At 42.5% G+C, this 13,077-nt stretch overlaps 1 protein-coding gene across 7 annotated transcripts in view; it reads right to left on the bottom strand.

Moving 5' to 3' along the window:
• Positions 1-422: 422 nt before the first annotated feature.
• Positions 423-13,077, bottom strand: part of DOCK7 (dedicator of cytokinesis 7) — a 307,570-nt gene continuing 294,915 nt past the window's right edge. For all 7 annotated transcript variants that reach the window (XM_077450575.1, XM_077450569.1, XM_077450571.1 and 4 more), the window contains 2 exons: positions 7,466-7,633; positions 423-5,043 (listed from right to left, as the gene is read on the bottom strand). In XM_077450575.1, the coding sequence (XP_077306701.1) occupies positions 5,001-5,043; positions 7,466-7,633 (211 nt within the window). In that variant the 3' untranslated portion in view covers positions 423-5,000. The remainder of the gene's footprint in view (positions 5,044-7,465; positions 7,634-13,077) is intronic.

Here is a 13,077-nt window from a genome sequence, read left to right as displayed (position 1 = left end):
ATGAAAGGGCAGATGTACAGATTTGTGTCCTTTTACACCCATCTACCTTCAATCTGATTCGCTAAAAAAAACAGAAGGGGATCAATCCCCTTCCATTAGGGCAGGTCAGAGGAGCCATAGAGTAGAATGGGTTGTGTCCATGTCCACTCTGCACGGACCGGTCATCCGCCTGCTCTGCTCATTGTGGCCCCGCGACCGGTTACCAAGTCGCTTAAGTGGCCCTCACTCTTCAAAAGGTTGGGCACCCCCTGCTCTAGGATGTCCGCTTTCAGAAAATATATATATTGTTTTGGGGTTTTTATGCAATTTTCAGGCTTAAATTTTTTATTTTATTTTTTTTATGTGCGCAAAAAAAAAAAAAAAATTGAAAATTGGCACTGGCAGCCAAAGGGGTTCAAATTAATCCACAACAGTCAAACACATTTCATGGGTAAAAATATTTCATTGTTTAATGAGTCTGAATATTACAATACAAAATATACAGTGATTGGCGTTTGAAAACAAAGCCTAAATACCAATAAATAATGACAATTTATTAACCCATCAGTGATTGTGAAATCGGGAGTTATAATTTGGACAACTAAATACTTTGGCGGCTTGCAAGCACAGGTTGCTGGAAATGTACCGTATTAAAAGGGATTATTATTTTATTTTTTTTTAGAAATAGCAATGCTTGCAATACATAAAAAGAAGAGCGCCCATGCAGTACAGATGGCGGATACTGAGAGTGGTCTTAGTGTCTTCTTGAACGTCTGAATATCTGCATAGTTTCCATGCTGAGTATGGGGTTGTATTCAGACACAAAAGGTCCCGTACCGGATAAGAAAATAGAATCGGATTCCTTAGTGAGAAAAAAAAAAAAGGATAATATTCCTAAAAGTCGTACTAAACTAACGTCACAAAACACTTTCTACAGCTAAACGCCAGCCTGATAAGAGGCTCACAGTGGGGGGCTGACAGCTCTGATTTGGCCACAACATTTTTCTATAAAGACAGTTCAGGCTTATTCAATAAAATAATAAAGGCGCAACCAGTGTTAATTTTGGCAGCAAATTTCGATTTTGTTTTAGGACTAAAATGGCATTTTAGTTTTAGTCCCATTTTAGTCTTCTGCAATTGTTTTAGTAGACTAAAATCGAATGGGTGTAATTAAATAGTAATGCATTAGTTAACATTTCTCTACAATTTCCACACTCATTATATACGGCTGGAGTGAAAAATCTATTATATTATTATTTATGGTATTGAGGTATGTACATGCACTACAGACCAGTGTTAATTTTGAAGTAAAATTTCAATTTAGTTTTATGCCCCATACACACATACAGTTTTTCTGCTGAGTTTTTCCTTCAGATTTAGCAAAACCATTTAATATGAGGTCAAACCTTAGGAGTTTCAATTTGTATGCAATCAGGCAGGCCCTTGATTCTACTATATGGTTTTGGTAAACCTGAAGGAAAAAAAAAAATCAGCAGAAAAACTGATCGTGTGTATGGGGCTTTAGTCTAATGCCGCGTACACACGATCGGAAATTTGGTCGGAAAAAGCTATGATGGTTTTTCCGACGGAATTCCGCTCAAACTTGTCTTGCATACACGTGGTCACACAAAAGTTTGCTGAACTTTCGACCTCCAAGAACGCAGTGACGTACAACACTACAACGAGCCAAGAAAATTACGTTTAAAGCTTCCGAGCATGCGTCAAATTGTTTCTGATGTGAGTCGGAATTGCTACATACGATCGGAATTTACGATCTAAACGTTTTCCGTCTGAAAAATTGAGAACATGCTCTCAATCTTTTGCTGGCGGAAATTCGGCCAGCAAAATTCCGATGGAGCATACACACGGTTGCATTTTCCGGCAAAAAGCTCTCATCGCTCTTTTTTCCGATCGTGTGTACGTGGCATTAGTCTTTTGACTAAAATGCCATTTTTAGCTTTAGTCGTATTTTAGTCGACTAAAATAGTATTAATTTAGTCAACTAAAATGAAATTAAAACTGGGCGCAACCAGATCTAACTTAAAGAGTAACTCCACTTTTGTTGAAGAAGGCTCTGAAGAAGAGGGGGACATGCCTCGAAATGCGCCAGCCATCTTTGGGCTCTCATCCTGCCCCAGTTTACTGGCCAGCGGATCCTGCTGGATGATGCACAAGATGGACTTTTTATTGCTTGATTTTAATACTCGTTTGCATGTCTTTTTGCCTTCAGTACACTTCAGCGTTACAAAGATAATGCACAAGGCTGGGGCGCCCTCTGTTTTAGTTCTTTTATAGGATTTTGCTATGGGTTCCCCTCCGACCTGTTAAGAGTGGCAGCCCAGCCGATCTGTGGAAAATGTCTTCCCTACCTTACCCCACGGCAAGCTTTTGAGCGCAGGAGCATTTTTTTGGTTTTTATATTGACCCGCTCCTCCTCAAAAGGTGCCAAATGCAGATAAGGGGCGGTTACTCTTTTGGGCGGAGCTCTGCTTTAGGTAAGGGAAACCGGCAGTGAAGCCTTTCCGGCTTCGCAGCCGGTTTTCTACTGAGTATGCGCCAGCCACGCTGCACTTTGTAAATAGTCCCTCAGTCTTCTGGGACCTGTGATGTGTCCCAGAAGACTGTAGGGGGTGCAAGTCTGAATCTGAATGGAAGCGGGAGCAGGTACCTGTCAAATCCAGGTACCCGCTCTCCCCAAAATGTGGCAGTGGGGGGGGGGGGGGGGTTGCAAACAAGTGCAATTTCCCCTTTTGGGTGAGGTTCCGCTTTGAGTGGACTCTGATTGGCTACTCCAGATCACCCCCTTCTGCTGTTTATTGCAGCCTCTCTCAGCCTTTTTACACCAGAGGAACCATGGAAATTATTTGCAGGTCTCAGAAAACTCTTGGTAAGATTAGGCCATCAGGGGTCATAGGGAAAACGCCCCTTACATTGGTGGTGGTAAGTGGGAAAGGCCAGAATGACACCCTTGCAGTCATACCGCCGGCTCTGCCAAGTGGTGTTGGACCTGGCACCATCAGATGGGAGGTTAGTCAGCTACAGCTCAAGCCACCCCCCTAGAAGAACCCTAGGATTCCACGGCACCTTGGTTGAGAATGGCTGGTTTATTGTATAAGCCTGGTATTTGTCTCAAGTAGGAAAATGAGGAGGGTAGTAAATCGGTAAAAAACTGTCTTCTGAACACCTTGATAAATAATGCCTATAAAGTCTAAACTAGCTAGAGAGTCTACATATACTGGCTGGATCAGGAGATGGAAAGGTCTTCCGTGGTCAAAGAAAACTTAGATTATTGTGCTTTCTTGCTGCATATTGTTATTATTATTATCATCTCTGGTGGGTTGAGTCCATAATCTATCCACGCTGAAATGCCAACGTGAGAAAGAAAAGAGCAACTTTTATCCAGATAAAAAAAAAAAAAAAAAAAGTGAAATGCTGCTAAAATCGTCCATATACAATATAGTGGTCATTACTTTGCAAAGCGTCCAACGTTCGTCGTCCCACCGATAGGACATATTCACTGTGCTTCATTCATTGGATCAGTACTCGGAAGGTTGCCATCCATACGCAGAGACTGACAGTGGTGTATCGGCTAAAGATTTCCAGTGCAACCTCTTTTTTTTTGTCCAACTTTGGTGTCCTGGTGGTACCTATAGAAAGAAACCTTTCCTAAAAACACAGAGTCCAGTGCTTAGAATTATCTGCACTGTATCATTAGCCCATGGATTGTCACTGACCGATTTTTATTAGTGTTCTTGTTCTACAAAGGAAAGAGCAACCAGAACACACACAAAGTGTGGTCTCCCATAGCAAGCAAATGACTCAGTCCATTATATTGGGCTTTAAAGTGGTTGTAAACCTCAGACATGAAATATGAACACAGCATATCCCCTCTAGAGTATGTACTTATCTCAATAAATCCCACTTCTGACAATTGTTCCTGACACCAAGAGAAAAATGGTGACAGGGGAGGAACCTCCAGCTGATTGACAGCCTCAGCTCTGTTCCTGTGTGAAAGGGGGGGGGGGGTGTCTCTTTTCTCCAATCAGCTGTCAGAGCTCTCCTCACTGAGCTCTGCAGAGTGTAATTTCAGCTCCCCCCCTTTTTTTCTTTCTTCCCTTCCCAGAACGCTCAATTATAAATTCTGGACTTTGAACAAATATAGAGAAGAGAAAACTGCAGATAAACAGGTACAACATATGTAGGAGGATTGGTTTCACCTCTGTGTATCACCTGAGGCCAGTCACTTCTGGGTAAATGTGAGGGTTTAAAACCACTTTAAATGTTTATCTGTGGGTCTCTGTTCTTTTTTGTTTTCATAAAATACCATGCAAGTGGTTCAAGTAGCAGCGGTCCCCCCCCAGGCCCTCCCTACCCTGCAGACTTGTCATACTGGAACATGTAGTACGCCAGTCCCAGAGAGCTTCCTAAAGGGTCTCTTGTACCGCAGTAATAAAAGTTGACAATTCTTGTGATTCGTTTGCTGACTATTAATTTTTTTTTAAAACAAACAAAAACAAAACAGAAAAAAAAAAATAGAAAAAAAAACAAAAAAATTACAAAAAAATACAAAATAAACAAAAAAATACAAAAAAACAAACAAAAAAAAATACAAAAGAATTTAAACAAAACATGTACAAACCCCACAATTTTTGGATGGCAATATTTAAAAAAGTACCTTTAAAAAAAAAAAAAAAAAAAAAAAATTAAATGACCCTTTAAATGTTTAGAATATAAATTAAAATGATGTAAATACAAATTAATGAATATTGCATAAATAGAGATAAAATGGTTTCTAGTACCACAGGCGATAAAAATAAATGAAATGTAACACAGGAAAAGGAATCATTGCTTTGGCGGCCCGTCCAGTAACAGTCTGTGGGGAAAGGACTTTCAGGTTGGCGGATCAGCAATGGTTGGGATGGCGGCGTCTGGTCTCTCCAGAGAAGCGAATGGTTTCCTCGATGTCGGCAGACGCCTGTATCCTTTTCTACTTTTATTGGCACCGAATTTCCATCGACCTCTCACAGGTCAACTTTCCGTAAGCTCATCCTGCTGAAGGAATCCCTGTGGAATAGACAGTGAAGAACGTATCAGATAACCAGTATATTGGCCTTTGTGACGAGACAGTGACCCCCCAGCTGCCGGATCTCACTTTTCATTGGTTCAGAGCCGTCAGAATAGAGAAATATCATCACGAATGGATTCAAAAACAACAGAGATACACTATATTGTCAAAAGTATTGGGACACCGGCCTTTTCACGCACATGAACTTTAATGGCATCCCAGTCTTAGTCCGTAGGGTTAAATATTGAGTTGGCCCCGCCCTTTGCAGCTATAACAGCTTCAACTCTTCCGGGAAGGCCGTCCACAAGGTTTAGGAGATGTGTCTATGGGAATGTTTGACTATTCTTCCAGAAGAGCATTTGTGAGGTCAAGCACTGATTTTGTACGAGAAGGCCTGGCTCACAGTCTCTACTTCATCCCAAAGGTGTTCTATCAAGTTGAGGTCAGGTCTCTGTGCAGGCCAGTCAAGTTCCTCCATTCCAAACTCGCTCATCCATGTCTTTATGGCAGTGTTTCTCAACTCCAGCCCTCAAGGCGCACCAACAGGTCATGTTTTCAGGATTACCCTCAGATGAAACGGCTGTGGTAATTACTAAGGCAGTGAAAACTGATCAAATCGCCTGTGCAAAATAGTGGAAATCCTGAAAACATGACCTGTTGGTGCGCCTTGAGGACTGGAGTTGAGAAACCCTGCTTTATGGAATGGAATATACAATGACTAAACTTAGACTATAAACATTGCTTTCTACTCTCACTCTGCTACGGAAATCGCTGGTCTATATTTGATTGGATTTGCAATGGATTTGAGCATCTCTTGGAAATGTCAGACCCTTAAAGTGATAATAAAGTCTATTTAAAAAAAACAAAAAAAAAACATGTCATACTTACCTGCTCTGTGTAATGGTTTTGCATTGATCCTCCTCTTCTCGGGTCCCTGGCTAGAGCTCCTGGCCCCTCCCTCCTGCTAAGTGCCCCCACAGCAAGCAGCTTGCTATGGGGGCACCCAGGCTGAGCCACGGCTCTGTATGTCCATTCAGACACGGAGCCACGGCGCGCCCCCGCCCACTCTCTTCTCTGATTGGCTTTAATTGAGCAGGAGCCAACAGAGCCCGCTGTGTGTCTCAGCCAACTAGGAGGGGGAGTCCTGGACAGCAGAGTTTCTAGTCCAATATCTCTGGATGGAAATGGGGCTCAGGTAAGTATGAGACCCCTTTCACACTGGGGCGTTAGCGGTAAAGCGCTTTTCGGCCGCTAGCTGGGCACTTTTAACCCCCAACGTTACACCAAAACAAAATTGACGTCCTTTTTTTCCCCTCAAATAGAGCTTTCTTTTGGTGGTATTTGATCATCTCTGCGTTTTTTTTTTTTGCGCTATAAACATAAAAAGAGCGACAATTTTGAAAAAAAAAAGCAACATTTTTTCGTTTTTGCTATAATAAATGTCCCCAAAAAATATATGCAAAAAAAAACTATTTTTTTCTCAGCTTAGGTCAATATGTATTCTACATATTTTTGGTAAAAAAAAAAAAAACGCAATAAGCGTATATTGATTGTTTTGCGCAAAAGTTATAGCGTCTACAAAATAGGGGATAGCGTTATGGCATTTTTTATTTATTTTTTCATTAGTAATGGCGACAATCTGCAATTTTTATCATGACTGCGACATTATGGCGACACTTTTGACACTATTTTGGGACCATTGTCATTTATACAGCGGTCAGTGCTATAAAAATGCACTGATTACTGTGTAAATGATACTGGCAGGGAAGGGATTAAACACCAGGGGGCCATCAAGGGGTTAAGTGTGTCCTAAGGAGTGATTCTAACTGTGGGTGGGATGGGCTACCAATGATATGACAGCGATCATTGCTCCCGATGACAGGGAGCAGTGACCTCTGTCATATCACCAGGCAGAACGGGGAAATGCCTCTCCGTGACACGATCGCGGGACACCGGCGGACATGGAGTCCGCGGGCACGCTCCCACTAGCCCCGCCAATTTAAAGGGGACGTACATTTGCCCACCACTGCCATTGTGCCGACGTATTTCGCCGTGCAGCGGTCAGCAAGTGGTTAAAGAGACAAGGTCAGTACAATCAACAATGCAGGTGCCCGGTGCTCAAGAGACAGTTGGAGAGTAAGCTTTGTAAGTGGAGGACGGTGCTTTTCTTTTCCTCCATTTAGAAGTTTTCTGAATTTCTTTTTATTGATTAGCAGCTGTAGAAGATCTCAGAAGGAAGACATCAGATCAGAACCTCACATGCTGGGCTCTACTCGGCTGTCCACTCCTTAGGACACACTTAACCCCTTGATGGCCCCCCAGCAGAAGAAACACAACAAACAACCAAAAGAGCACAAAGATTTTCATGCCGCCCCGTGCACACTCTCCTTCCAAGGAAAACCCAATAAAAACAAGCTGTACCTGTGACAGGTGGCCGGGACCACATTCTTGTATAGCTGAGGGATCTTCCTAATGATGAGTGGCTGCAGCGCCTCTTTCAGGCGGTGGTAATTACGCTCTAGTTCCCTCTGATACTCCTTCTGATCGGGGCCTATCAGGCTCTTGTTTTTCCTCAGGGCATCCTCACACCTGGAAAAGACAACACACCAGTCACCATTTATAGGACAACTTTACCAAACCTAAATATTTAATGCTAGAAATACACAACTTGAAGCCTGTCTAACCAATCCCTCGTGTCCGGCGCCGGGGGAGTAACGGGTCCTCCTGTCTGCATCCTATCTCTATATTGGGGGTGAGCTGATCTCCTTATATTAATAAAAAAATCTGTGTATGTTGTAATTTGATATTTTGATTATTTTGTGCTCTGTTTTTCTTGTATGATCCATTTAAATGCAGTATTTATTTTATAGATCATCCTCCTGATGAAGCGGTCCCTACGCAAAACAAGTGGAGGAAATCTTGTGCACCCCCTTTAAAAAAAAACCTTTTTGGGGGGGGGGGAACCCGTTAGGAACTCATTAATTGTGGTGTACACACGATTTTATTTTCATGTACGATTGTTTGTAATTGTTCTTTTTGTGTCTTTCTTAAATTATATAAAATGTTATTAGTTTGTCCTTTTGTTGATTATCAAGTACCGGTCTAGTCCAATTTATGGTCCTGTTGGATATAAGTGCCTGAGGGTTAGTGTGAGCAGCTGCCCTGGCATCTTTATACCAGCCAATTCTTTTACATTATGAACTCTGGATGATGGTACTTGTACTTTATTTTCAATTTATGTGAACCTGAGGCTATACTCGCCTATTGCCACAACTTGAATTCAGTAGGGCATCATCCAAAATTTGAGCCATGGGTGGCCCTGTCATTGGGTGGAGAATTTTCAGCCAAACAGCGACTGTATCCAATCAGAGGAGGTGACCTTAGTCTCTTGTTCATGCAGTGCGATTCTAATGCGAATGAATGCGATTTCTGATGGGGATTTGGCAATGCTGGAGATAAAATTCGCATGCAGTGCGATTCTAATACGAATTAATGCGATTTCTGATGGGGATTTGGCAATGCTGGAGATAAAATTCGCACCAAATCCGCACTAAACTTTAACCCTTAGACCCTTTTTTTTAAAAACTGGATCAGAATCGAACCGCAGAGATGTAAATAGCTTAACGGCTTTCATAGCAAACAATATTTTTTCAGATGAAATGCAAATTTATGCCTTTTCGGATCGGATCTAATCCAAATAGAATTTGCATCAGTGTGAACCGGGACTTGGTGTTCAAATATATACCGCCTGCGCTCGTGCAGGCGGTATTGATGTAAAGTGGTAGTCATTTTGAATGGTGAGTAGTAAAGGACGATCAGGTGTGTCCCGCTGCCTAAACTGACCAGGGGTGGTCCCAAGAGGGCTGAGTGGGGAAAAAAAGGTGGAAGGCGCGTGATCTATCGCATGAATCAAAGTGATATTGTTTATTCTTAAACAAAGTAGATGAGTACAAATAAATGACTAAGAATTCATAAAAGGTAGGTTACAAAATATTCATTAAAAATTAATTATGCCCATACAAGGGCAAATGTTCAATGGGGGGGGCCTACCATTGAACATTTGCCCTTGTATGGGCAAAATTAATTCTTAATGAATATTTTGTAAACTAGCCTTGGTGTTCAAATGTCTTCTTTATGCTCCTTCTCGTACCAGGTGTGTCTGTTTGCGCCATGTTGGCATTATATCCACCATAGCATTTGCAGAGCAGAGTAGAGTAGGACTGGCCATAAGAGGGATTACTTTGCCGCAGCTGGCCAGCCTAAACATGTATTGCAATGTACGATGTGTGAACTAAAAATCCTTTTTTTTTTTTTTTTTTTATTGTAAAGTTTCCTAGAAAGGGTATAACAGCAGTGTGCGGGGGGTTCATCCAGAATTTCTAATACCAACAGACTCATAAATGTCAATGCTAAATAGCACTTCCTGTTCGCTGTGACGGTCTTCCAGCTTTGCATAACGGTCGTGTGATAAAGAGGTGTTTAAAGCGGAGGTCCACCCTAAAGTGGACCTTCCGCTCATTGGAATCCTCCCCCCCTCCGGCGCCACAATTGGCACCATTCAGGGGGGAGGGGGGGTGCAGGTACCTGTACAGTACAGGTATCTGCACCCACTTGCGGCATAGATTCTGCAGAAGGTACGCCCCTTTCCGCAGAATCTACGCCCCTTTCCTGAAGGTCCCCCGCTGCCTGCTGGGAAACACACGGATCCCAGAGACAGCGGGGACCATCCTTATTGCGCAGCGCGACTCGCGCACGCGCAGTAGGGAACCGGGAAATGAAGCCGAAAGGCTCCACTTCCGGATTCCCATACCCAAGATGGTGGCGGCAGCACCCGAGAGACGATCGAGAGATCGGCTTCGGGTGACGACATCGCGGGCGTGCTGGGCGGGTAAGTGTCACTATTTTAAAAGTCAGCAGCTGCAGTATTTGTAGCTGCTGGCTTTTAAAAAAAAACAAAAAAAAAACGGCGGAACTCCCGCTTTAACATCGAAGTTTAAATTTAAGAAAAAAATTCAACACATGGAACATTCATTCATTCATTCAAGAGGATTTCATCAAGAGAGCGGCCATCAGCACAAGGGACACTTTGCATTGAAAAGTACTGTCCCCTGTGCTGATTTAAAAATAGAAAGAAATAAAATGACTAAACTTATAACTATGAACATCGCTTTCTACACTCACTCTGCTACCGAAATCGCTGGTCTATATTTGATTGGATTTGCAATGGATTTGAGCATCTCTTGGAAATATCAGACCCTAAAGCCCCGTACACACGATCGGAAATCATAGTTACATAGTTACATAGTTAGCAAGGTTGAATAAAGACAACAGTCCATCCAGTTCAACCTGAGTGAGTGTCTACAATTGTCCCTATCCCTGTACATTACACACTCACATTGGTCCCTACCCTCAAGAAGCCCACAATCCAAGGTCCCCATTCTTATACTAGGGCCAATTTTGGACAGAAGCCAATTAACCTACCTGCATGTCTTTGGAGCCAGAAAAAGTCAGATGAGAGCTTTTGGTCGGAAATTCCGACCGTGTGTATGCCCCATTGGACTTTCCGCCAGCAAAAGATTGAGAGCAGGTTCTCTATTTTTCCGACGGAAACAAATTGTGATCGGAAATTCCGATCGTCAGTAGCAAAATTCCTACGCATGCTCAGAAACAATTTGACGCATGCTCGGAAGCATTGAACTTCATTTTCTCGGCTCGTCGTAGTGCTGTACGTCACTGTGTTCTTGGCGGTCGAAATGTTTGAAAGCACTTTTGTGTGAATGTATGCAAGCCAAGCTTGAGCGGAATTCCATCGGAAAAACCAACCAAGATTTTTCCAGACGAAAACTCTGATTGTGGGTACAGGGCATTAAAGTGATAATAAAGTCTTTTATTTTATAAAACAAACATGTCATTCTTACCTGCTCTGTGTAATGGTTTTGCATTGATCTTCCTCTTCTCAAGTCCAAGGCTGGAGCCCCTGGCCCCTCCCGCCTGCTGAGTGCCCCCACAGAAAGCAGCTTGCTATGGGGGCACCCGGGCCGAGACACGGTTCTGTATGTACATTCAGACATGGAGCTGCGGCGCGGCCCTGCCCACTCTCTCCCCTGATTGGCCTACTGACTTTGATTGAGTGGGAGCCAACGGAGCCCACTGTGTGTCTCACCCAATTAGGATGGAGAGTCCCGGACAGCGGAGTTTCTAGTGCAACATCACTGGATGGAGATGGGGCTCAGGTAAGTATGAGACCCCTTTCACACTGGGGCGGTACGAGCATTAGCTGTAAAGTGCTAATTTTAGCTGTGCTTTTCGGACGCTAGCGGGGCACTTTTAACCCCTGATAGCAGCTGAAGATAGGCTTAATAACACTCGTGTTGCAGCACTGCCAAAGTGCTTTGCATGTGTTTCGGCAAATGTTGCCTATTCATTTCAATGGGAAGGGATGGTGGAGGGAGTGATGTTTACACCGCTTCCGCATCGCCCCAAAGATGCTGCTTGAAGGACATTTTTTCCCGTCCTGCAAGCACACCGCCCCAGTGTGAGAGGTGGCTTGAGAGGCGCTTTTCAGGCGCTGTTTTTAGCGCTAAAACACCTGAAAATCACCTCAGTGCGAAAGGGTTCTTAGGGGCGCTGGGGGTGCTGCACACAGAAGATTTTTTATCTTCATGCCTAAATTGCATGAAGGTAAAAAAAAACTTCCACCTTTACAACCACTTTAAGTGAGAATTAAGGTGACTCAACGTCAGAAATGTCACCTATTGTCTGTGCAGATTTTTTCCACATTGCACTATTTTTTTTTTTTTTTTAATTTTTATTCATTTTCCGATTAAACAAAGTATAAATACTTAATTCACAATCTTCCCTTTTCCCCTCTTCCCTCCATTATCCCTCTTTATCCTTTAAAGCGGAGTTACACCCTTTTTGGATAACGATTTTTTTTTTCCTACCTTTTCTGAAGTACAAAATGCAGTTCCGTCCTAGCTCGGTCGCAGCCCAGTGTGTCATTTCCTCCTGCCCCTCCTCTGCCTTCTGGGACCTGTGTGTGTCCCAGAAGACGACGGGGCTATTCCGAAAGCACCGCGCAACTCGCGCATGCGCAGTAGGAAACCCTAAAGCCTCCACTGCTGGTTTCCCTGAGTTACAATGGTGGCGCCTGCACCCGATCTGATGGGCGGATGGATCGGCCTGGGGGGGGGGGGCCCACATCGCGGGCTCCCTGGACAGGTAAGTGTCCTTATTAAAAGTCTTTAAAAAAAATAAAAAATTCTGTGGCTGGAACACCGCTTTAACATAAAATTTTCTTTTCTTTTCCTATATGCCCTCCACGTCTCCTCTCAGAACCCAGCCAACGTAGAGTATTTCCTTGTGCTCTTAAACTCTATCCAACTACTCCATAGATTTACAAATTTTTCTATTTTATCTTCTCCATAATGATACAATTCTTGCATGATTCTTCTACCCTTTTAACCCAGCCTCTTATCGTTGGGCTTTCTGGAGATTGCCAATATTTTGCTGCATTTATTAGGTGAGGTGTCAATGATTTCTTATTTTGCTTTATTGTAAGTTTATATATATATATATATATATATATATATATATATATATATATATATATATATATATGTATATATAATCTTTTTCTATACATGTAATGCATTTTCTTTGTGAATATCGTAACAATACTTATTTGATATGTTTGTTTACTTTGCTTAATAGATGAGATTCCACATCTTTTTTTCCTGAAGAAGCCTCACGGCGAAATGTGTTGAATACAAGTGTGGAAACAGCAATATAACATCACAAGACACGTCCTTTTTTTTCATAATCGGTGCCAGATGTATTGTATGGAATGTTTTTAATGAATTCTTTCTATGTAATTTAATGAAATCAAATATTTTTTTATATATTAACGGTGTCATATGTATTCAAACCAACCAAGTGCACCTTTAAAGTCCCATACCTCCCCAAAATTTTGTTCTCTGCTTATTGTGAGTTTAGTGTTGTGAAGTAAAGAAGTTCCTGGGTCTTTAGGCATA

The sequence above is a fragment of the Lithobates pipiens genome, unplaced genomic scaffold, assembly GCF_037356315.1.
Source record: "Lithobates pipiens isolate NorthernLeopardFrog02 unplaced genomic scaffold, aLitPip1_a1.2 Scaffold_23, whole genome shotgun sequence".
Taxonomy (NCBI): domain Eukaryota; kingdom Metazoa; phylum Chordata; class Amphibia; order Anura; family Ranidae; genus Lithobates; species Lithobates pipiens.
Note: the sequence above shows the minus strand (reverse complement) of the source record. Positions and strands in the feature narration are given on the sequence as shown.